The 24,905-nt window shown below is 42.3% G+C and overlaps 1 protein-coding gene across 1 annotated transcript in view; it reads right to left on the bottom strand.

The window, feature by feature from the left end:
* Positions 1-2,470: 2,470 nt before the first annotated feature.
* Mcm6 (minichromosome maintenance complex component 6) overlaps positions 2,471-24,905 on the bottom strand; it is a 25,768-nt gene continuing 3,333 nt past the window's right edge. The window contains exons 2-17 of the mRNA XM_031381254.1: positions 24,185-24,331; positions 22,171-22,281; positions 19,998-20,247; positions 18,261-18,426; positions 17,890-18,035; positions 17,590-17,740; positions 16,378-16,519; positions 14,833-14,974; positions 13,879-13,986; positions 12,324-12,479; positions 11,038-11,166; positions 9,020-9,181; positions 6,525-6,660; positions 5,491-5,646; positions 4,235-4,374; positions 2,471-2,911 (exon numbers count right to left, since the gene is read on the bottom strand). Coding sequence (XP_031237114.1) covers positions 2,795-2,911; positions 4,235-4,374; positions 5,491-5,646; positions 6,525-6,660; positions 9,020-9,181; positions 11,038-11,166; positions 12,324-12,479; positions 13,879-13,986; positions 14,833-14,974; positions 16,378-16,519; positions 17,590-17,740; positions 17,890-18,035; positions 18,261-18,426; positions 19,998-20,247; positions 22,171-22,281; positions 24,185-24,331 — 2,359 coding nt within the window. The 3' untranslated portion in view covers positions 2,471-2,794. The remainder of the gene's footprint in view (positions 2,912-4,234; positions 4,375-5,490; positions 5,647-6,524; positions 6,661-9,019; positions 9,182-11,037; positions 11,167-12,323; positions 12,480-13,878; positions 13,987-14,832; positions 14,975-16,377; positions 16,520-17,589; positions 17,741-17,889; positions 18,036-18,260; positions 18,427-19,997; positions 20,248-22,170; positions 22,282-24,184; positions 24,332-24,905) is intronic.

Below are 24,905 nucleotides of genomic sequence, written 5' to 3' on the forward strand. Positions count from 1 at the left end.
ACTCAGAAATCCACCTGCCTCTGCCTCCCAAGTGCTGGGATCAAAGGCGTGTGCCACCACCGCCTGGCGGGCCCCCTTATTTTCAAGCTGGGGTTTTCACCGGCTTGGAATTGATTTGGTAGGATAAGCTGGTCTACATCCCTGTTTCCCCAGTGCAGGGATTCCAAGCATTCCACATTCAAATTTATGTGTCTTTTTCCACACTCAGTTCCTCACGTTTGAGGGTCAAGTACTTTAATGACTGAGCTCTCAACAGCCAATATAATAACTATCAAGTTTTCCTATCACTTTAACATATGACAAGGAGTTCTCAAGTGTCTTTGAAGAAACACTGTGAGGTCAGGTGTGGTGGGGATTTCTTCAATCCTACTGCTAGGGAAGCAGAGGCAGAGGTCCCAGGACAGCCAAGACTACCTAGTGAAATCTTGCCTTTAAAACACAACACATAGAGCTACACAGCAAGACTGTCTTTAAACATATTAAAAACTTGCATTCTTCAATTTTGATTGTGTCCATGCACAACAGCACGTGTGGAAGTCACAGAGAGAACTTTGTAAGTGGCTTCTTGTCCTTCACCACAGGTTCTGGGGACTGAACTACAGTTGCATGGCAAGCAAGCACCCTTACCTGCTGAGCCGTCTCAACATGTAGTTATTTAAAACAGAAACTTATGTGGATGAATGCTTTGCTTATATGCACTTGTGTATCACATGCACGCCTCGTGCCTGCAGTTAAAGATGGTTGTTAGCCACCATGTGGGTGCTGTGTGTTATTCCTCAGGCGCTGTACATTAAAGAACAACTCCCTACCCCAAAACCAGGGACTCTCATTGGCCTGAAACTTGTCCAGTAGTTTATCAGGCTCCAGGGGCCTGCCTGCCTCCACTTCCCCAGCAACAAATTGTAAGCATGAACCGCACCTCCAGATATTTTGCCTGGGCCCTGTACTGGCTAGTGTTGTCAATGTGTTGTGAGCTAGTTATCAGATAGGAAGTCTCAGTTGAGAAAAGTCCCTCTATGAGATGGGGCCGTAGCCAAGCAACCTAAGGAGTATTTTCTTAATTGGGGATTCATGAGGGAAGGCCCAGCCCACGGTGAGTGCTGCCCAAGGTTCCAAGAGGGCAAGCGAGCCACAGGGATGAAGCTAGGAAGCAGCGCCCACCCTTGGCCTCTGCCTCCAGGATCCTGCTGTTTTAGCATGTCTGCTCTTTCTTACTATGAACAGTGCTGAAGAGTAAACCAGATAAACTCTTTCCTGCCTTACTTGCTCTTTGGTCACAGTGTCTCATCAAAGCAACAGTAACCCCAAGACAGGCCCATAATCACTTTATGATTGGGCTTTGTCCTTAGCCCTTTTTAAGATAGTCTCACTCTGTAGCCCTGGATGGTCTGGAACTCGGTATGTAGACCAAGCTTGGCTTGAACCCGGAGGTCCACCCACATGCCTGTCTCTCCAAGTGCTGGTACCACCATACCAACTATTCTTCCTGAGATAGGTGTCCTCACCCAGGTTAACTGAATCCTAGTCTCATTTGTCTACCTTAGCCACCTAGTAGCTGGGACTAGAGTCACACTAACACACCTGGCTCACATAATAGAAATGCTTGCTTTAATTGACCATCTGGCTCCAGATGTTGTCCAAGGTTGTGACAGGAAGAAATACCAGAAACAACTAGTCATAAGGAAAGGCTAATGTACTGTTGGAATGATAAACTTTCATTATTTTTCTTTAGAAAACAAAAAATGTTGGCAATATAGACAGTTTTCTTTTCTTTTCTTTCTTTTTTTTTTTTTGGTTTTCCAAGACAAGGTTTCTCTGTATAGCCCTGGCTGTCCTGGACCTCACTCTGTAGACCAGGCTGGCCTCAAACTCAGAAATCTGCTTGCCTCTGCCTCCCAAGTGCTGGGATTAAAGGTTCGAGCCACCACCGCCCAACGACAGTTTTCGATACAAAAAATGAAGGGGTAATAAGGCAGCTTTGTTGGCAAAGAGCCTTGAAGTCAAGCCTGATGGCAGGATGCAAGCTGGGGAACCCATATGGCAACTTGTCTTGGATTGTACAGATGTTATAGCATCCATGCCCTCACCAAACAAAAGTTTAATTCTTGTAAAAATAATTGAAAACAATTCAAAGAATTATCCTTAGGAAAGAAATAAATCAGTACTGAGTAGATGGTAAACAGTCCTTATTCTAGAAGCCAGGTGTGGGAGTACAAAACCTGTAAGCCCAGCACTCAGGAACAAGACAGGAGGATCAAAAATTCAATTCTAGGCTACATAAGTTGCCCCCACAACCCAACAGCAAAACCCCACAGACACCCCATCCCCAACTAAACCCCACCAAAACCACTGGAAATTTACTTGAGACAGTCACCCAGAACTCTCAATTGACATGATCTTTTTACTAAGAATAAGCCAGAAAAAACTCACTCATGTAAATGGAGCCAATAATCAAGAGAGAAATGAATCCAATAGACAATCACAGAACAAGTTGTTTTATTTTCATGAGTAAAAGCAGTGGTTGGGACAGAAGAAAACAATTTCCACAGACATATGCACGACAAATGCAGAAAAGGTCTTACGGAAAGCATGATTGGGTTCCAACTTCCATACGACAAGAAGCTCAGAGTGCCCACGCCTGTCCCAGGATGAATTTCACAGGTCCATGAACTCAGCTGTCACTTCTCAAACCACCCTCAAGCGTCACTCCAGAAACTGTCTCTCAGTGCCATCCAGGGTCCAGGCTAAGGGTAGGACACCACAGGTCCCTGGCCATTAAGTTACCTTCAATACCTTAATCTTCAAGCAAGTAGTTAGGGTTGACTACCAGGTAAGGATCTTCCTCATAGCTCGCGCTTCCTTCACTGGAGCCTTTCAGTCCAGCCTGGGTGAGCTCAATCAGAACGTGATCCTGTGGAGCACAGTTTGTCCTCAGTCCAGAACCACAGACACCGCCAAATGTCTGCTACTTACATTTTCTTGTTTCCTCTTGAAAACTCCCTGGGCCAGAACCACACCTTAAAACCATTATCGGTGTTCTGCTTAACCCACTTCTTACTAGGAATCTTTAGGTTACCCAACCTTTAGGATGCTTTGAAAAACTAAGAAACCCAGCAGGTATAAAAAAAAAAAAAAAAAAAAAAAAAAAAAAAAAAAAAAAAGACTTATCCCAGCACTTGGGAGGCAGAGGCAGGTGGATTCCTGAGTTTGAGGCCAGCCTGGTCTACAGAGTGAGTTCCAGGACAGCCAGAGCTATACAGAGAAACCCTGTCTTGAAAAAACAAAAACAAAAAAGCCTATTTTATTTATTTCATGAACATGAGTACACTGTCACTCTCTTCAAACACACCAGAAGAGGGCATCAGATCTCATTACAGATGGTTGTGAGCCACCATGTGGTTGCTGGGAATTGAACTCAGGTCCTCTGGAAGAGCAGTCCGTGCTCTTAACCACTGAGCCATCTCTATAGCCCAGGTATTGTGATTTTTATAAGGCATCCTACACATTTTATGAAATGCTTGTCAATATAACTTTAAAACAGCAAACTGTGCTTAAATTTTAAGATTGTGCAAAATTGTCTAAAACTAAATGTGTTCATTTTTAATCGCTGCCTATTTGTCCTTTTGAGAATCCCCCTCCCACCTTCTGAGGCAGTCTATGCTGCTAGACGAAACTGAAACTTACAGTTAGTTTTCCTGCCCTCCTGTGAGTGCTAGGATTTAAGTGTGTGACACAATGCCAGCTAGATCCTAACTCTTCTTCATTTTAATGACTCTGCAGAGTTCCAGGCTGGTTTTGGCCAGCTGACCTGGGTGCTGAGACTCTGCCTAGACTAGGGTAGGCCTGGGGTATGAGGAACAGGTGGTGCTAGTGGACTGGTTGAGAATTAAACAGTCAGATGAGAATGAAGCTGGCAGGGTGAAAACAAAAGGTTAAAAAGCACCCAAACAGGAGCCTGGGGTTCAGCAGAAACACACCTGAGCAGCACACGCAAACCCAGGGCACAGTACTAACTAGTACAGCTAAATAAGACACCACAAAAGCCCACCCAAAGGGAAGATCCAGACGCTGCCTGCTCAGCTTTTACCTGAATTCTGCTTGTTTTCAGAAAGTCCCTCCCTTGTGGTTAATTTTCCTCAACCACAATTACTATCACACCTCAATGATTCATCAAAAAGCCTGCAGATACAGGCAGTCCCTCATAGTGCCCCGGAGCCCAGGCATGGACACTTACATAGTGTGTGAGTCGGTGAACAACCTTCTCTATGATCCTCTTTTTATTTATGAGCTCCTCTTCAGAGTCTATTTCTGACTCAATTTCCTTCAGGTACCAGTTGACAAGCTCGCTCCTCTTTAGTGCTGACTCGTCCTCCTCTGCAACGAAACACACTGTCTAAAAGGACTGACCTCTAGCAAACTGCCATACAATTCATGGCACACAGAGAAAAACCTTAAGCTTGATTTTAGAAACTGCAAAATAAGGTGAAAAAGCAAAGATGATTGGTTTTAGAACATGTGCTTAGCATGTACTAAGACCTGGATCCCATCCTCAGCACTCCACACACACAAAAGATATAAAATCCCATTAAGCTCCTCTTCAGAGTATCTTGTTTGTTTTTGTTTTTGTAGCCTTGGCTAGCTTGGAGCTCACTATGTAGACCAGGCTGGTTTTGAACTTAGAGACAAACGTGCTAAGACTAAGTGTAGGCTACCACACTCAGCCAGAATCTACCTCTGATTCTACTTCAGTTTCTTTTAAGTACTAGATGAACCTGGCTGTGAAAGTCTGCAGCACAGATTGGAGTTATGCACGATGAATTAAGCCTAGAAGTCATCAGAGTCGTCCATGAAACTTTTCTGTTCTAGAACACATGCTGGGCAGCTTACAACCTACTGTAACTCCAGCTCTGGGGGATCCAAGCCCCCCTTTTGGTCTCCATAGGTACCCAAACACAAATGCCTGCCTACACACACACACACACACACACACACACACACACACACACACACACACACACACACACACACAGAATTAACCTCAGTTCTAACAGATGACGGTTTATCCTCCTACCCATGGCTAACTGGAGAATAGTGTCCCACTGACCAGGCACATCAGAGGAGGACTCTATTACGTTTGTGGTACTTTATAGATAAAATACAAATACCCTACGAGACATCTGTTGGAAAGCAACTATAGTCATTTCCACCTGCAAAAATGTTCTTCATATGATCAGATCTAAAGATTCTGCTTCAGAATCATAAGCTATATAGGAACAATGTATTTATGTTCTGTATTGTAGACTGATCTGTAAGCTTCTGACAGTGAGCCTGGAGGGAGGCTGATGCTACCCAAGTCTCTCTCCTAAAGTGAGTCAACAGAAACAATCACCTCTGCTGATTTCAGAAGCTCAATACAAGGCTTAGCATCACAAGCAGCAGAAACAGCATGTACGACTGACAGCAGATGGGCAGCATGGGATACATACTCACCTTCTTCCATTTTCCTGAGGTGGAGCACGATGAGGTTAGAGATTCGGCAGTATTCAGGATAGCCCAGCCTCAGGGAGGGCTTGGAAACGGGCTCCTGACTGGCATCTTCACTGGAGCCATTGAAGCCATTCACAGGGGCAGGGCTGTCAGCATGACCTAAGGAAGAAGTAACCACCTAAGTCCTGTCCTCCCACCTGCCTTCAACATGCCCTCACTAGTGCCCATGCACACACTCTCTATGCTCCTTCAACATGCCCTCACTAGTGCCCATGCACACTCTCTATGCTCCTTCAACATGCCCTCACTAGAGCCCATGCACTCTCTATGCTCCTTCAACATGCCCTCACTAGTGCCCATGCACACACTCTCTATGCTCCTTCAACATGCCCTCACTAGTGCCCATGCACACACTCTCTATGCTTAATACAGACGTCAGAAAACAATCATTTTAGAGATAAATCACAAATTAAAAAATCCTACTAGTGAAGACAACTGGCTTGAGAAGAGTGTCAGGGATGGGGACAGAGATCTTATTGATACCACTTGCAGCAGGGCATGGTGGCATATACCTATAATGTATGCACTTATAAAATAATATTATTCACCTGACTGAGAAGCCTAAGAATCTTTTAAATTGTTATCATGAATATGGATGCATGTGAGAATCCCATAGTGCATATGCAGAAGTCAGAGGCTCAGTCCTCTTACCTTTACATGGTAAGATCACCAGGTTTTCAGATAAGGGTATTTACCCACTGAACCATCTACTTGCCCAAGAAAATATTTCAAATTCAAGAGCTAAATAGAATATTTTAAGTAAGAGTAGAAGACAAAGGACCTGTCCATTTTGATGTGCTTTCTTTTGGTCTTTCAAGGATATATACTTTGTACAACTACTTAATTATGCTTCAGCTTATAGTTAATTTAAAATCCCTTTAAGATACATCCATTCAAAACCATTGACAAATGTGCCACTACCATGAGACCCTGGAAGATCGGTCTATCTAAAGACAGCTGATGAGAAAGCTCCTCACCATTGATGCCTCCTGGTCCCTCATCCGTCTCCATCTGGATCTCTTCCTCTTGATCTAGATTGACATCAGGCGTCTCTACACGGATGATTGATTTATTCAGTAATCGAAAAGCTTCCTTCACATGTTTAGGCTGGACCTAAGCCAGTAATAACATAACTTAGTCATGTTAAGATATTTTATACCAAACAGCTAAGAACACTGTGCTCACCCCCACATGGCACTATTAACTCACTAAGATGGCTGAGACGACTGACAATGTCATACATTATCAAGATCAAAGAATAACTCTCACCTTCCACAGGCATATATGAATTGATACAGCTGTATGTATCTATGTATGTGTTCTGTGTATCTATGTGTGGGTATGTGCTCATGAGTACAGATGCCTGTGGAGGAGTGAACGGTGCTGGAAACCTGTACTGGTTGGTTTAGTGTGTCAACTTGACACAAGCTGGAGTTATCACAGAGAAAGGAACCTCCCTTGAGGAAATGCTTCCATGAGACACAGCTGTAAGGCATTTTCTCAATTAGTGATCAAAAGTGGAAGGGCCCATTGTGGGTGGTGCCAGCCCTGGGCTGCAAGTCCTGGGCTCCATAAGAAAGCAAGCTGAGCAAGCCAGTAAGTAACACCCCTTCATGGCCTCTGAATCAGTTCCTGCTTCCTGTCTTGCTTCAGTTCCAGTCCTGACTTCCTTTGGTGATGAACAGCAATGTGGGAAGTATAAGCTAAATAAACCCTTTCCTCCCCAGTTTGCTTCTTGGTCATGATGTTTGTGCAGGAATAGAAACCCTGACTAAGACAGAGCCAAATTCTGGTTTGTAGAGAATATGATGTGTATTATATGGGTGTATCACCTGCCAATTAAAAAGCCTATGGCCTATGGCTTAGGCAGGAAATGAGAAATGGAGTATCTAGGAGGAGAAAGAATTCTGGGATAGATCCAGGAGGAAGATCAGCCCGGGAAGATCAGAGGAGACAGACTCATGATTCCTGAGCACAGGTAACTAGCCACATGGCAGAATGTAGATTAAAATAAATGGGTTATCTTTAGTTATGATCTAGTTGGAATAGAGCCTGGTTATATGGCCAAGGTATCTGTGAATATATTTTTGAGTCTAAGTCTTATTTCTAGAGCATGGAGCTGGGAGGCAGAACTGGACCTAACAAGAAAAGGTCCTTTCCTCCCTTTATTTTGTTTTTATTTAATATGCACATTTGTCTGCAATTATGTCTGTGTACCACTCAGACATATGCACTCAGAGCCTGCAGAGGCCAGAAGGTGGAGTCAGAACTGGTGTCAAGGACAGTTGGAAGCCATCACGTGGTTGCTGGAACTATAACCTGGGCCCTCTATATTCTTAACCACAAGCCACATAATCTCCCCAGTTCCATTTTCTTTATTTTTTTCCTTTTTTTGAGACAAGGTTTCTTTGTATAGCCCTGGCTATACTGAAACTTCCTCTGTAGATCAGGCTGGTCTTGAACTCACAGTGATACACCTACCTCTGCCTCCCGAGTGCTGGAATTAAACGTGTGTACCTTTCTCCCTTCCCTCAGAGTACTGAGAACTGAATCTAGAGCTTGACACACAAGTATCTACAACATTCCCAAATCTTGTTTTATTGATTTATTTTTTGCGACGAAAACCCATTCAGCTCAAGTTGGCCTCAAACTTGAAATGTAGATGAGGATGACTTTGAACTCAGGATTCTCCTGCCTCTACCTCCTAAGCCTTGGGATATAGGCATTGGATACAATGCCAGGTTCAAGGCCAAATTGGGCTTTAAATGCTATCTCAAAACCTAAGAGTATCTATAATTCCATCCATGGCAGAGGGCTGGGGATTTAAGCCAGGTTACCAAGAGCCCCCATTTCAGAAACATAATAAACAAATGAACCTTTGTCCTTTCACAGACAAAAAATTTGAATTCTAACTGAACTTTGTATATAAAAGTACACAAAAGCCTCTTGGTTTGAAGCAGACGTGTGGCCTCCAATATCATCCCCTTTCCATAATCTGACATTTGTTTTGAGTCTAGGGCACCAAGAGCAATTAAAAACCCATGGAGTTAAGGTCAGTGTCATGAGTATGCTTAGCATGCACAAAGCCTTGAATTTAATTTTGCCCTGGCATATGCAAAACCAAAATAACACCCAAACCCACCACACACTGATTATATACAACCCTAAGGAGGAAGGGTCCTTCTGAGGCAGGAGTCAGTCACATTTATATTCCCAGCCTGGGCCCGAGGACACTGTAGAGATTAAATGTTTCTCTTGTATACTCACCTGTATCTGCACTCCATAATGTACTGATTATAATATTTTATCCATTACTATCAATCTAGACATCATACCTTATAACTACATGATAGCAACCTTCTTACTGGGAGAGTGGTATTAACCGGCTGTGGGATATTCCATAACAAAGATAAAAACATGCCCACAAGCCAACTCATGTCTTCCAGGTCCCATGTTATCAGAGGACTGGTACCTCATCACAGCAGTGCATTCGGGCCATTGACTCTGAGAGTCGGATCATGCTCTCAAGCTGTCGCACGGTGATTCTCCACGAGGACTTGGTGACCCCAGAGCCATCCCTCTGGCGGAGGCGTTTGTATTGCTCCACAATGAAGTCCTCTGACTCTTTGGAAATCTGTTTCAAAACCAGTCAAGTCAGAGAGATATTTATATTCTTCTTTTTAAAAAAAGATTAAATATTTATTTATTTTATGTATATAAGTATACTGTAGGTGTACTTATGGTTGTGAGCCATCATATGGTTGCTGGGAATTTGAATTCAGGACCCCTGCTCACTCCAGTAGACCTAGCTCACTCCGGCCCAAAGATTTACTTATTATTATAATAAGTACACTGCAGCTGACGTCGGGCGGACCATTACGGGTGGTTGTGAGCCACCATGTGGCTGGAATGTGAACTCAGGACCTTCAGAAGAGCAGTCAGTGCTCTAAATCACTGAGCCATCTCTCCAGCCCACCCCTCCCCCTTTTGATTGACTACATTAAACTTCAGTTAAAGAGGGTCCTGGATGGGAGCACTCCAGGAAAAAGAGGGCAGAGGTTAAAACTTTATCACAAAGACAGTGAATTACTTCGGAAACTGACACTCAAAAGCCTATAAATTCATGTCCTAATTTTATGAACATGAAGACAATGGACCAGTGTAAGCAACTGACCATTTCTAAACGGTGTTTAACACATGAAGCAATAGAGTAAAATGAAATGTACCTCAAGATGTCAAAGCTCATTAACACTCAATCTATCTTTGAGGCTTAGCTAATGAACTTATACTGGCTTTAGGGAAAAAGACAGCACAGACTGACTTAAAAGGCCCTTAGTTTTTCAGAATAAGAAACTCTCAGTACAAAGTAGTCCTGACAAATACACACTCGTTATACAAAAGTCACTCACAGCCGGGCAGTAGTGGTGCACGCCTTTATCCCAGCACCTGGAAGGCAGAGGCAGGTGGATTTCTGAGTTCCAGGCCAGCCTGGTCTACAGACTGAGTTCTAGGACAGCCAGGGCTATACAGAGAAACCCTGTCTCGGAAAAACAAAAACAAACTAACAAATAAACCATTCCTGAAAAAACAAGGGGCTGCCGAGATGGCTCAGGCAGTAAGAGCCCTGACTGCTCTTCCAAAGGTCCTGAGTTCCGATCCCAGCAACCACCTGGTGGCTCACAACCACCCGTAATGAGTTCTGACGCCCTCTTCTGGTATATCTGAAGACAGCTACAATGAATTATATGGAGTGAGCGGGGCCGGCAGAGGTCCAGAGTTTAATTCCCAGCAGCCACACACATGATGGTTCATGGCCATCTGTACAACTACAGTGTACTCATATACATAAAATAAAAATAAAAAGAAAGAAAAAACAAACCTGTATTCAACACAAGCTTAAAAGAGTATACAAAGCTAGGAAGGAAAAGTGGTGTGGATATTTTAGTCTAGAAGCCAGAGGTGGATTTATAAAAACACATCTTATTCAAGTATAAAATTCTCAAACAATAAGCTAAAGATCTGAGAATATTTAACAAAAAAACCCAAAACAAAACAACAAAAAAAAGAGGGGCTGATGAGATGGCCCAACAGTTAAGAACACTGATTGCTCTTCTGAATGTCCTGAGTTCAAGTCCCAGCAACTACATGGTGGCTCACAACCATCTGTAACGAGATCTGACACCGTCTTCTGGAGTATCTGAAGACAACTACAGTGTACTTACATGTAATAAATAAAATGAATATAGCTAGGCATATTAGTACATTCCTATAAATAGAGAAGTGGGCATCTAAAGCAGGATTGTGTGAGTTTGAGGCTAGTCTAGAGTACATAGTGGATACCCCGCTTGCCTCAAAAGATCAAAGCCAAGGCTAAAGCTAAAAAACCCAAACTAAAACCAAGTTCAGTAATTTCCACATAACCCATTTATTTATATCCAATTTTAACACCTCCACCACCATGACTTATCCAGGTATGGCAAGGCAGATTACCTTGGGCTTAAACTGTCGGGCAAAGAGAAGATACCTTCTTATATCATCAAGGGAATAAACCCGGTCGATCGACTCTTCAATCCTTGAATGCAAGTCTACTATGCGCCTGGCAATAGCATAATCTGTCACCTAATCCAAAATAAGAGAACTTCTTTCAGTCATAGTAGTATTGATTCCAAAGTACCGCCTGTAGTTTAAGGGATGATGTATAGCTACACATGATCTCTTATCTCGGCATGCAGTAAAGGCCTGCAGCCTAGCTCTTAGGAGGCAGATGCAGGAACCTCAATGGAGTTAAGCCTTACATAGATTTATTTATTCTATGTGCATGAGCGTTTTGCTTACATGCATGTCTGTGCACCACACACGTCTGATAGCCACGGGGTGAGAAAAGGGCTTTGTATTCATGGCAACGTGGTTATAGAAGCTTGTGAGCCAAAGGAAAGGCAAGGGAAGGGAACCGGCCAAAACCAAGCAAAGCAGGAGCAAGTAACCAGTTAGAGTAATGCTGCTGACACACGAGTAATGGGCTTGAGCATGATGGTGCGTGTTTTTAATCCCAGCAATTGGAGGCAGAGGTAGGCAGATCTTTGTCATTTTGAGGCCAGCATGGTCTGCATAGTGAATCCCAGGATAGCCAGGGCCACATACAGACCCTGTCTCAAAAACAAAACAAAAACAAAAACAGAAGAAAAAAAAAATTTTTTAAAAACTTTCAAAATAGCCCCAATAGAGCATTCACAGGAGCCTCTTATATGAAACCATTTCCTCAGGTATGTCTAGAAAGCAATCCTCATGATGTAGATGATAGCTTTATTTTATGTAGAAGTAAACTAAGTGCCAGAAAAGTTAAATTATCTGACCAAGGTCTCAGTAAGTAGCAGGGACAGTACTGACGAGACTAGCTTCCGAGTGTCCTCTTAGCCATTCCACTATTATCTATGAGTTTACTACGTTTGTGTATTTATGAAGGGAAAAGGGGGGAAACCTAACCCCAAGTCCCCCCAGTCACAAAAGCAAGGCAGTTTTATTTAGATAATGTCTCAAGCCAGGTTGGAAGCAAGGGTTTTCCATTAATTATTGAAACAGAGCTTCTTGCTTATCGATTAGGAGTATATCCCATTAAGATGGGCATGGTGGGTTAGAGAGTTCAAGGCCAGCAGAGTCACACACATCCGAGATGCTAAGGCTGAATACTTAAATCTAAGAACAACCAAGTCCGGCCAGGAACAATACACCCAAGAGGCACAAAAGGAGATATGAACAACAGCAGCTTAAGTGGTTACCTCATTGCACTCATCCACCAGAATGAAGAAGAGATCAAAGCGGGACATGATGGGCGCTGACAGATTGATGTTCTGTTTCAGAGATTTGGATCTGTCGTAGTGTCCGCTGACAGGGTTTGCCGCAGCTAAAATGGATGTCCTGGCATTCAGAGTTGCCTGACCATGAGAGAAAACCATGAGACTAAAACAAACCCACAAGATACAAGCAAAAGTTATATCTCACGCCATTAACTAAACGGAAGCAAAGGCCTTTTTAGTGACGGAATCATCCAGACTGAGGCATGGTATCAGCACAGCAGGCTCTTCTACACCGTGATGAGCGGCACAGGTCTCTTAGCTAGCACTCTGCTAGGAATCTACCTTCTAACTAGGCACAGGAGGGGCCTCAGTTGACATGACAAAGGACATAGCTTGTGACACACCAGACTGAAATCACCCAATGCATGCAGCTGAGTGCCACCAAGCAAAGAAATCATAATGGACCTAGCAGGTGCTACTACAGGAAGACTGCTAATAAAATTATGAAGCTAAAGGAGGAATGGCATGCACTTGCTTGGTTGTGTGTACATACTCAGCACATATCTAGTATCCATTGTACTATGAGTTGTATAAGATTTCTCCTAAATTTATACATCAGTGTATTACTTTTAGAAAATCTTTTTCAATTTTTAAAAGATTTAATTTTAAAATTATGTATATGCATGTCTGCCTCTATATGTAAGTGCATGTGCCTGCAGTGCCTACAGGAGCCAGAAGAAGCTGAAATCTCTGGAGTTATAAGCTGCCCATTCTGAGTTCTAGTAACTGAACTCAGGTCCTCTGCAATAAGAGTACATGCTTTTAACTGCTAAGTCATCTGTCTGTCCCTCAAACCTACTACTACTTCTAATAAGTTAAGATATTTTTTAATGTTGGGCCGTGTTAGCGCACACCTTTAAATCCCAGCACTTGGGAGGCAGAGGCAGGTGGATTTCTGAGTTCAAGGACAGCCTGGTCTACAGAGTGAGTTCCAGGACAGCCAGGGCTAGACAGAGAAATCCTGTCTCAAAACAAACAAACAAACAAAAAAACCCAAAAAACAAACAAAAAGATAATTTCATTTAACTTATCTGTTGATCTTTGAGTAATTTGTAGTACTGGGACAGCTGTTTTTGTTATAATAAGGCTGTTTAATCAACAACTGCACATTGTTTATGAAACATTTAACAAAACACATCTGGCAAGATGGCTCAGCAGGTCCTGTGTCCCTTCTATACAAGCCTGGTGACCTGAGTCTGAGTCTCAGGAATCATGTAAAGATGGAAGGAAAGAACCAAATTCACAAAATTGTCTTGTCACATAGATGCCAAAGCAGACCTCCAAACAAATGAATATTTTAAAGGCTTTAAATTTCTGAAAAATGAAATGCTAAAAATTACACCAGTACCATTACTTCTATTACAGCAACAAGAGTTGTGCTGGGCCCTGAATACCACCTGTCTCTTACATGTTAGACTAGCATCCCGCATTGGAGCAATGTGTCTAACACACAGTCTGCATGGCCGAGGATACCCACCTTCACTCCTGCTTTAGTGATGGATATGGTTTGCTGCTCCATAGCTTCGTGAATAGCAACTTGGTCTCGCATATCCATCTTATCAAATTCATCAATACAACAGACACCCTGTAACCAAACAGACCTAGCATTAAGGAATTTCCTTTGCAGGGCCAAGGATAGAGCTCGGGGGTAGAGTATTTACTTGCCTAGCATGTGTAAGGAAATCAGAGAAACTGCTTTGCAGGTGTAAGATGGTAATCTCCTACCAGAGACCTTTCTATTCCCTAGGCACATGGAGATGGGATATAAGCATCCTTCATTCCGGTTTAGGCAAGACTACTCAACACCACAGAGCCAGAAGGGAATCTCATGCCTGACCCACTTACAACACCTAAGAGCAAAACACATACTACGCAGGTAATAAACTGCAAAATTTAAACCTCAGCACAAAGAGATTTGGGCTGCGTGTAATGGTACCCATCTGATGTGGATAGGAGAGGCAGATCTCTGGGAGTTCCAGGCCAACTACAAATACAGACTGACTGGCTTAAACATTGATTTTAGTCTGGAAAAGTAAAGAGTGAGAGTAGCACAAGGAATATAAGCCTGCATACCCACAAGGAACTCATCTGTGCTAAGTATATAGGAAATGTACTGTGTATTCACAGACAGACCTGTTCAGAGATGTTAGCAAAGCAACAAACTGGGATGATTTCATAGAATTATTACTATTATAATGGGAGAATAGAAACAACTGAAAGATCCATCTATTTATTATGTATAAAACACAATACAGTATTCAACACATTCTAGGGATGCTCAGAAAGTATCAACTAATGATGAGTCTCAATTCAATGTAGATTAATAAAACTGAATAACATACTAATGAATTCAATAAAAACTATAGCTTGTTATTGAAAGGTCAAAGGGTACTCTGATTTCCCTATATCCAACAGCATACAATGTCCTTACGTTATCAGCCAGCATCAATGCTCCAGCCTCAATGACAAATTCATGAGACTCTTCATCTCTCACCACGGCAGCTGTTAAGCCAGCGGCGCTGGAGGCTTTGCCGCTGGTGTAGACAGCTCTGGGACTGAACTCATCCACATGCCTATTCAAGAACATCACACAAAGATTCATTAACACAATCAATACACTACACCACTTCCAGAAATATCAGCTAACAGGAGTTCTAAAACTGATTCAAATTCATTCCGGTCAAATGGAGTGAATGAGACAAAAACATCAACTCTGACCTTAACAAATGCATTTATTTTTACTTGTGTGTGTGTGTGTGTGTGTGTGTGTGTGTGTATGTGTAGGTCAAATGACAATTTTGTGATCCCTTTCCGCTTCCCTGTACAAGTTCCAGGGACTGAACTTTAGCCACCAGGTCTGTGTGTGCCTTTACTCACTAAGCCATTCTTCCAGCTCCCAAAAATAAATACTTTAAAAAAAATTAAATTAAGAAAGCCAGGTGGTAGTGGTAGTCTTGAATCCCAGTACTTGGGAGGCAGAGGCAGGCAGATCTTTATCAAGGCCAGATTGATCTGCAGAGCAAGTTCTAAGACAAGCAAGGCTACACAGAGACCCTGTCTCAAAAAACCAAGAATTTTTTTTTTTTAATTAAGGACTAGAGCTGGGTGTGGTACAAGCTTCTAATCTCAGTATTTAGGAGACTAAAACAAGATCATGAATTCATGAATCTGAGGCCATTCTGGACTGTAGAGAAAAATCCTATCTGAAAACAAAATAGAAAAGCAGAGTCTCTGATACTCAATTTAGTGATTTTCATAGAATTATTACTATTATAATGGGAGAATAGAAACAACTGAAACATTCATCTATTATGTATAAAACACAATACAGTAATGCATATAAAATAGATGTGTACACCGGGCGATGGTAGCGCATGCCTTTAATCCCAGCACTTGGGAGGCAGAGGCAGGAGGATTTCTGAGTTCGAGGCCAGCCTGGTCTACAGAATGAGTTCCAGGACAGCCAAGGCTACACAGAGAAACCCTGTCTCAACCCCCCCTCCCCCAAATAGATGTGTACTGTACTAAGAGAAGCAGGCTAGACACAGAGACTGTAATAGTAGGGTCACACTATTAGTTAGACAAAGTAAAATGGCGCTTGCTAGGAGCTATGAGAGGGACCGAGGAACCATGGCTTTACAGGTGTAGTGGTTCAGTTCAGGAGAGGAGAAAGATGCTCTGGAGACAGGGGCGGTAGTGAGTAGAAGTAACCCTAAAAATGGCTAAAACAAAATGTTTTTACATAAAAGTACAATGTTGTCTACCTCCTGGTCACTCATATGTTCTATGAAGGACAAGAAACCCATTAAACAGAAAATGGGAAATTACATAAAGCAATTATCTAACACTCTTCTTAGTTGGACACAGTGACACATGCTACAGAGACCCTGTCTCTAGAGCAGCCGACGGCATCCTTGGTAGCAGAGCTGGCCTGCAAGCACACAGCTGTACTGCTTTACCTCAGGCAGGTACTTACTTGAGAAACTGGCTCTTAGCTGTACTTGGATCGCCAACAATGCAGACATTTATATCCCCACGGAGAGAGGTTCCCTCCCCTGTTGTCTTAGGAACACCGCCAAACAACATCAGCAAGACTCCACGTTTTACTTCATCATTGCCTGAAATTAAAAGCTCCAGATGAAAAATTAACTTTCATGAGGGATGGTAAGATGGCTCAGTAGGTAAAGGTCCTTGCTTCATAAGCCAGAAGATCCCAGAAAAACATGTAAAAGGAAATAACTATCACTACAAAGTTGTCTTCTAAATGTGTCTTCCTTCTTGGTATGATACATAGGCATGGTATGCCGGGCAGTGGTGGCGCACGCCTTTAATCCCAGCACTTGGGAGGCAGAGGCAGGTGGATTTCAGAGTTTGAGTCCAGTCTGGGCTACACAGAGAAACACTGTCTCAAAAAACCAATGAGACAAATGTGTCGAGGGTATGATGACTTTTAAATAGTCCATAAAAAGTTTTGATATTTGTTATTTTGAGAGAACCTAACTGAGTATGCTGGCAGATGCCTTTTTGATCCAGCACCTGAGAGACGAGACAGGTGAATCCCTTAAATTCAAGGACAGCCTAAAATCAATAAAAACTGAGACGGACCCGTTGGCTGTGGTAGATTATACCTTTAATCCCAGTCCTGTGTGTTCGAGACTAGCTTGGTCTACAGTTCTGGTGCAGCTGAGACTCCATAGGAAGATCTTGTCTCAAACAAAGGAGATGGAACCTAATTTTCTACCTTTGAAGTAGGCATGAATTTACAACTCTTGTAGATAGGGTCCAGGGTATACTCAAACTCACATGCACCCCCCTGGGTCAGCCTCCTCCTTGATGGCATAGAATATAGTTTGTGACTTGAATTTTAACAAGTAACACGTGAACTTAAAACCTGTAGCTCCAAGACTACGAGAGCACTGTCTCCTCCTTGCTTTATTTTCAGGTTCTGCACTAAATGAGCTACTTGTGGTGACTACCTGCCCACGGATGCCTCATTCATAATTGGGGGGGGTCATAGATGGTTGTGAATACTGTGAATCAAACCCAGGTTCTCTGAAAAAGTAGCCAGTAATCTTATCACAAGTCATTTCTTCAGCTCCAGAAGCAATCTCTTCGTGAAAATCCCTGAGGCAGTACTGAACCCGTGGAACGCTCCCTCCTGATTGAGTCTCTATCACAGAGCTCTTACCATGTATAGTAGGGAAGAGGCTAGTGCAGAGATTGTGGTACAGGTTTTTGTCCTGACTCATTTCAAACACCTTTTCCCATTCCTTCACCGTCATTTGGTTCTTAATGCTCTCAGCTGTCTGTTCTTCATCTCTGAGTTCTTTCCCTCCAAACTGAGGTGGAAGAAAAAAAAAAAAATTATAGGGAGCCAAAATAACATAAAGGGAAAGAAATTCCACTACAGTAAGATTGTAGTGGAGGTTTCAAAGTTGTGATTTATTTACTATAGTCCCTGAATTAGGCTTCAGTTAATAAGACTTACCCTTGGGTTGGTTGGTGCAACAAAGCAGGCAAGGAAGACCAGCCTGTATGACAGATCTCTGACACCAAGAGCCCGGAGCCCTCGAATGCCTTCTGTCTCATACCCATCAACTCCACTGACTCGGGAGTTAGTCTCTGCACGTGCTCCTGTAAGAATGAAAAGAGAAGGTGTAAACACTAATGGTACTCATAAGAACTAATGTACTTGAGTAAGTCAAAGTTAAAACAACACCTTTCATTAAAAAAAAAAAAAAAAATCAAAATTTAACCCTCTTCATACTTCCATGCTCATCCTGATTGGTTACAAAGAAGCCAGCTATCCTGGAAAGCAGGTGACGAGGACTCCTTACAGCTGAGCAACAAATTACTGACCTGGTGTGCTAAGCTTGGAGACATCAGGCACAACAATCAGTGTCCCTGTGAAGTCACATCTGTCACCAGCTTGAGCTGATTCCACAGCTTCAGCTCTCAGGATAACCTCTAAACTTCGGGGAATACTTCCCCGGGGAAGTTCCGCTTGAGTCTCTTGAATACGAACCTATAATCAATAACAACAGCAAAAGAAAAGAGATGCTATACATAACCCAGCCTCTTCTTTGTACACCTTCTTTGTGTGTGTGCAGGTGGTCTCACCTATCTCAGGTGTCACTCCTCAGGACCATCCACCTTCTTTCTTAAGACAGGGTCTCTCACTGACCTAGAACTCATCAATTTGGCTAGGCTGGTTATCAACTACCTTTTAGGAATCTGGCTGCCTCTTCTTCCCCTGCACAGAGTTGAAAGTACATGCCACCACATTTGGCTCTTTATGTGGTAGGAGGGATCAAATACAGGTCTATCTACATAGGCCCTGCCCTATAGACTTTTAATACATACCAATATTCATCTGAAAACTTTGTACTAGGGGCTGAAAGATGTCTCAGCTATCAGGAGCACTGGTTGCTTTTCAGAGGACTTGGCTTTAATCCCAGTACCCACATGGAGGGTTACAACCACCAATAACTGCAGTCCTAGAGGCTCCAATGTTGCACTGCATGCTTATAGTTCTTAGACATACATACAAGCAAAATACCCATATACATAAAAATACATAAAGATCTTGTGTCCTAAAACTTCTCGTCAAATAGTTCAACTGGTTGAGCAACTCCATCTCTGGTTCTGGAGAAGGCTCCATAAGTAAAAGTACAACCTGCTTTGCAAATGCTGCACCACACGGAGGCAACATACATAAAAATGTTGTACCCTCTCAGTCAAATAGCTCAGTTGGCTAAGATTGAAGAGGTGGTTCAGTGGTTAAGACCAGAATTTGATTGCTAGCATCCATGTGGAGGCTTACAACCATCTGTGTCCTGGTTAGCTCTTGTCATCTTAACAGAAACTATAACTATCTGGGAAGAGGGACGCTCGGTTGGAAAAATGCTTCTATCATGCTGCCCTGTGGGCAGGCCATGTGGGACATTTTCTTGATTGATGATTGGTGTGGGAAGGCCCAGACCTCAATGGTTTGGGCCCCTCCCAAGTAAGTGGTCCTGGGTTGTAGAAACGGGTTAGCCAGGCCTTGGATAATATAGTAAGCAGCCTTCTTCTATGGCAGTGGCTCCCAATCTTCCTAAAGCTGCCACCCACCCTTTAATATAGTTAGTTCATCATGTTGTAGTAATTCCTAACCATAAAATTACTTTTGTTGCTATTTCATAACTGTAAATCTGCTATTGTTATGAGTTGTCATGTAATTATCTATGTTTTCTGATGATTTTAGGTCGAGACCCACAAGTTGAGAACCATTATTCAATGGCCTCTACTTCAGTTCCTACTTCCCAGGTCCTGTCTTGACATCCTTCTATTAACTATAAGATGACAAATGCTCTCCCCCGACCAAGTTGCTTTTAGTAAAGTTTACTACAGCAATAGAACCAAAGTAGGACAATCTGTAACAGAGAACCTAATACCTTCTTCTGGCCTCTATGGGCACTACACTCCTTAAAAACTTACATCTAAATAAGTTATTACAAGGGTCAAAAATGAATTATTAGCAGTAAATCTGATCTAATCTATTTGACTAATAAATACATTTATATATAAGAATCTAGTCTAAACAGAAGTAAATACCTTTTGAAAATCAACAAATCTTGATTTATTAGTGTCTAGAAGGAACCTCTTCCTGTTGGCACACACTGGATTTCGGCAGATGTTCGGCTGTGTGTATTTGAACTGCTGCTCTACGTCCTTGATCACTGTTTGGCAGTCAAGGCACAGGAAAGTTCCACTCACAAGCTCAGGGTGAACTGGGTGAGTGCGCACCACCTGCCCGCTGATTCGAGTGAGCAGCCCGATCCTGGATGAAGTAAGCTCACGAATCCTATTGAAGACAAGCAGCATTAAGAGACATCCTTTCCATCTTTTTTTCCCCCTCAGTTCTGGGAATTGAACCTAAAATCTCACACACTGAGCTACCACCTTAGCCCATTACACATCTACTTAGCATAAGAAACTTAAGGAATGTTTCTTTTTTAATTTTTTTTGTCTTAATGTACGGGTATGTCTATGTGTGGGTATGTGCATGTGAGGGCAGGCACTTTCTAAGGCCAGAAGTCATGGAATCTTCCTAGAGCTGGAGTTACAAACGGTTAGAAGCCTCCATCGCTGGAAACTAAACTCAGGTCCTCAACAAACAGCAGTTCACCCTTAGCAGCTGAGCTATCTTTCCAGGCCATAATTTCTTTTGAATTATGTAATACAAATTCACAATAAAAATAAAAATGAGCTGGGGAGTGGTGGTGACACCTTTATTTCCAGCACTTGGGAGGCAGAGGCAGGTGGATATCATATTTGAGGCCAGCCTAGTCTATAGAGCAAGTTGTAGGACAGCCAGAAATGAACAGAAAAACAGTCTAAAAAAGCCAGAATAAGTAAATAAATAAAAACAAAAATGAAATATGAAAAGACTGAAGAAATAAAAAAATTGGGTTGGTACCATGACGTGCATTTAAAACCAGTGTGTTGTTGAAGGGGAGATCCTGGGTGCTCACTGGCCAGTCAGCCTAGCAGGAGGACCATGTCAGAAAAAATACTGTTTCAGAATTGGAGAACTTGTTGGTTAAAAGAGTGTTTGCTGCTCGTCCAGAGGATCTGAGTTCCTAGTGCCTATGTCACAACAACAGGAAACTCACTCCAGGGGATCCAGCACTTTTTCTGGTCTCTTTGGGCAGTGTACACACTTGACTTTGGCACACACACACACACACACACACGAATAAAACTTAAAACAATTTTCTTCAAGTTAAGAAGATGTTTCAAATTATGTACTTAAGTTGGGGGATGGTGGTGCATGCCTTTTTAAAAATTATTTTTATTACGTGCATGGGTGTTTTGCCTGCATGCATGCTTGTTTGTGTGATGGTACTGGATGCTCTGGAACTGGAGTTATAGAGGTGAGAGCTGCCATGAATGCTGGGAATTGAACCTGGTCCTCTGGAAGAGAAGCCAGTGCTCTTAACCATTGAACATCTCTCCCAATCCTAGTGGTGCCTGGCTTAATCTCAATAAGCAATTGGCAGAAGCACCAAAAAGTGATTGCTGTGAGTTCAAGATCAGCCAGATCTATATACTGTGAGTCCATATTCATTAAAGTCCAAAATTCATGAACTTTTTACTTTTTAAATTCATTCATTCCTTTTTTTTTGAGACAGAATTTCACTACATCTTTCTGGCTGACCTGAACTCACTCCTTAGACCAGCTGGCCTTGAATAGTCAAGAGACTCACATGTCTCTGCTTACTGAATGCTGAGATTAGGCATGTACCAATCACTGGCCTTACTCTTAAATTTCTGCAGCTGTTCTTAGTTCTCAAATTTTTCCCCCTTGGCAAATCTTGTCTCCCAATTTCCCTAAAAGGTGCCTTAAAAACAGCAACACTAAGTATCCGACTCGCTTCATATTGCCTATCCTAGCTCCACAGAAAAACAAGTTTCTCCAAACCACACTTTCTGGGTATTAGGGCTAAATACTTCAAAAATGTCAGCCACCTGCCACGAGGAAACCTGAGGATTAGAAGCTAGCATGAGCTACTCAGAAGGCCTTATCTATAAAAGACACAAGCAAACATGAGGAACTTTCACAGTATCAGTGTTCCGTGACAGGTGAGGACATGGAGACCCAGCAAAGGCAGGCTGACTTGTGTATGACACAGGCAGCTATCGCATGGCTGTGTACTTCAATATGCCCAGTAAGTGGGATGTGATATGATGGGTCCTTTCAGCCCCTAAAGGTTCCTTTCCTTACTTGTGTCTAGTAGGTAGGTCTTGGAACGCAACATAAAAATCCTTAGCAAAAGGGATCTCCTTTCGGTCTTTGACAAAGGTCTTCAAGGCTCGACACAGGTAAGGGTAGACTCTGAAAAACAAACAGAACCAGTGACAGATTAGTCTGACTCCGTCTGTCTTCTTTTTCATGTTTGTCAACTTTAAGAGCACAGCATTTCATCTGGTCAAAATCGAGCTTTAAAATTTAATTGCAGGACGCTTTTATCAATCATCCCCTATCCCACCACAGACAGAAACACCACAGACAAAGAGCTACACTAAGTACCTGCTGCTGTGAGCCATTTAGTACCCATACTACAGGGAACTTTTCTGTCCAAAAGCCTTGTCAGCACTAGGTTGAACACTGTTGGTTCCTCTGGACAGTTTACAAGCTAGTAAAGCAGAGGCCTATGTGCGAAGCCCTAGATTAGCCTCTCCTCTGCTTGTTTTATAAGAAACTCTGCTGCTTATCCCTCCAACCCATTTTTTTCTTGGTGTATATGGTATGTGCACCCATGAACACATGCATGAAAACGGAGATCAACATTAGGTGTCTTCCTGCACCTCTCTCTCTTTTTTAAACACACGTGGTCTCTCCTTGAATCTGGACCCCACTACTGAATAGCTAGACTGGCTAGCCAGTAAGCACCTGGGCTGCTCTCTTTCCATTTCCCAGCTTCAGGGTTGTAGTGTTAACTACCACATCTAGTCTATGCAGCTGCTGGGGATTGAACTCTGATCCTAATGCTTATACAGCAAGCACTTTCACCTGTGTGGCTACCTCACTCAGTTTCCCTTCAACTGTTCTTAATCAGCCATGAATAAAAAATTTCAGAGTCCTCTAGCTTCCCATCCACCATGAAAACATGACCATGCTTTTAATTTGTGTCTTGTCTTCTCTTTTATCACTATTAACATTTGTAGTTATACAAATATTTACTTAGAAGAAATATAGACCAATAATTGTGAACAAATTTTTTTTTATCATACATAGATAAAACCAAAATGAGCTGAAGTTATTTCTACCCCTAAAACATCCAAGCTATGCTGGATATGGTGGTGCACACCTATAATCCCAGTACTTGGGAGGCAGAGACAGAGAGATCTTTGAGTCTGAGGACAGCTTAGTCTACAAAACAAGATCACAAAACAAGATCAAGGCCAACCAGGGTATATAACTGAGACCCTGATTCAAAACAAAACACTACATTGAACAATTAAAATGTTTCTAAGGAATTTTATATTGAAAATTATACATTAGATCAAAAAGGCTAGGGTGTTCTAACTATAATATTCTTTCCAAAACTATATATACATAGGAAGACATCAAAAAGCAGTAAGATCCCTATAAAACTCTAGACTTGAAAGGCTGTTGAAAGCTTGCCTCCACAGACCGGCAAAGAGTGGCTACCAAGGAGTAGTAAAGTTAAAAGCATACACATGATTTGATTTCTCTATTTTTTTTGGAATATAAATACGCATGGGTTGGCAAGATGGTACTGTCACCAGAGCTGAAAAGAGACATACATTACTTCAATCATCAGAAAAACAATGAAAATGTTCAACAGAACAAATAGAACACTATTGCTATAAAGACCCCTAATTGTAATTGTAGCTCAAGGTCTACCTGGGTAGCACCTCAGTGAGATCCCCTCAGAAAAATCACTACTGTTGGCCCAAACAAAGATAGGACTTTGCACCCAGGACTTAACTAGATAAATTATTCTAAGTACTTACTCCAGGGGAGAGATGGGATGGGTAAAGATCAGATAAAATGAGAAAGCAGTATCAAAGCAACTGATTTTTGATATCTCACAAGAGGAAGTCCAAGTTCCACAAAGGCCTAGGTTAAAGTTAGACCACTTGTAGCAGGGAGCCTCTCCTTGGAGGAAGTCACGGTGACAGCGGCCCTTCTTCCTTACAGGGAACATGCAGGGCAAGGAGCTGGCTTCTCAGGCTTCATGCTATTCAAGGGAAAATGAAGACACTCTTACCTATAGAACTCTTCCTGAATGGTGGTAGAAAGTTGTTGGTTAAATTGTTCCAGGTCTGCAAAACTCACAACCAGCGTGTTTCTCTCAGGACGAATTAACTCCTCTGCAAACTGCAAGTATTTAATTTCTCCATCACTACCCTGGAACCTGTAGATACATATGAGTCACATTAAACAGTGTAACTAGGCAGTAAAAATTAACCTGGACACTAGGTAACTTAGTATATTGATTAATCGGCATCGAGTTTAGGATCAGAGAGGTCCACATTCAATATTTACATGATTTGGGGCAAATTATTTACTTTTCTAAATTTAATCTCATAAAATTGCTGATGAGTAGATGAGGGAATACCTTTAAAATGAATTGTACAATGCTTATACATTTATGTATTTATTTTATTTATGTTTGTGTTTATACTGTGTCTCACATGTGAAAGTACAATTTACAGGGTCTAGAAAGATGGCTCGACTGTTGTGAGTGCTTGTTCATCTTCCAAGACCTGAGTTCCCTTCCAAACACTCACATCAGGAAGCTCACAATCACTCTAAGTCCAGCTCTAGGGGATCTGACACCCTTTTCAGGCCTTGGAACTAAAACAAACAAACAAACAAACAAAACTTACAGTCGGTTCTCTCCTTCTACCATGAGTCAAAACTATCAGGTTTGCAGTGCCCACTGAACCACTGTCAGGTCTGCAGTGCCCACTGAACCACTGTCAGGT

Source organism: Mastomys coucha, unplaced genomic scaffold (assembly GCF_008632895.1).
Source record: "Mastomys coucha isolate ucsf_1 unplaced genomic scaffold, UCSF_Mcou_1 pScaffold1, whole genome shotgun sequence".
Classification (NCBI taxonomy): Eukaryota; Metazoa; Chordata; class Mammalia; order Rodentia; family Muridae; genus Mastomys; species Mastomys coucha.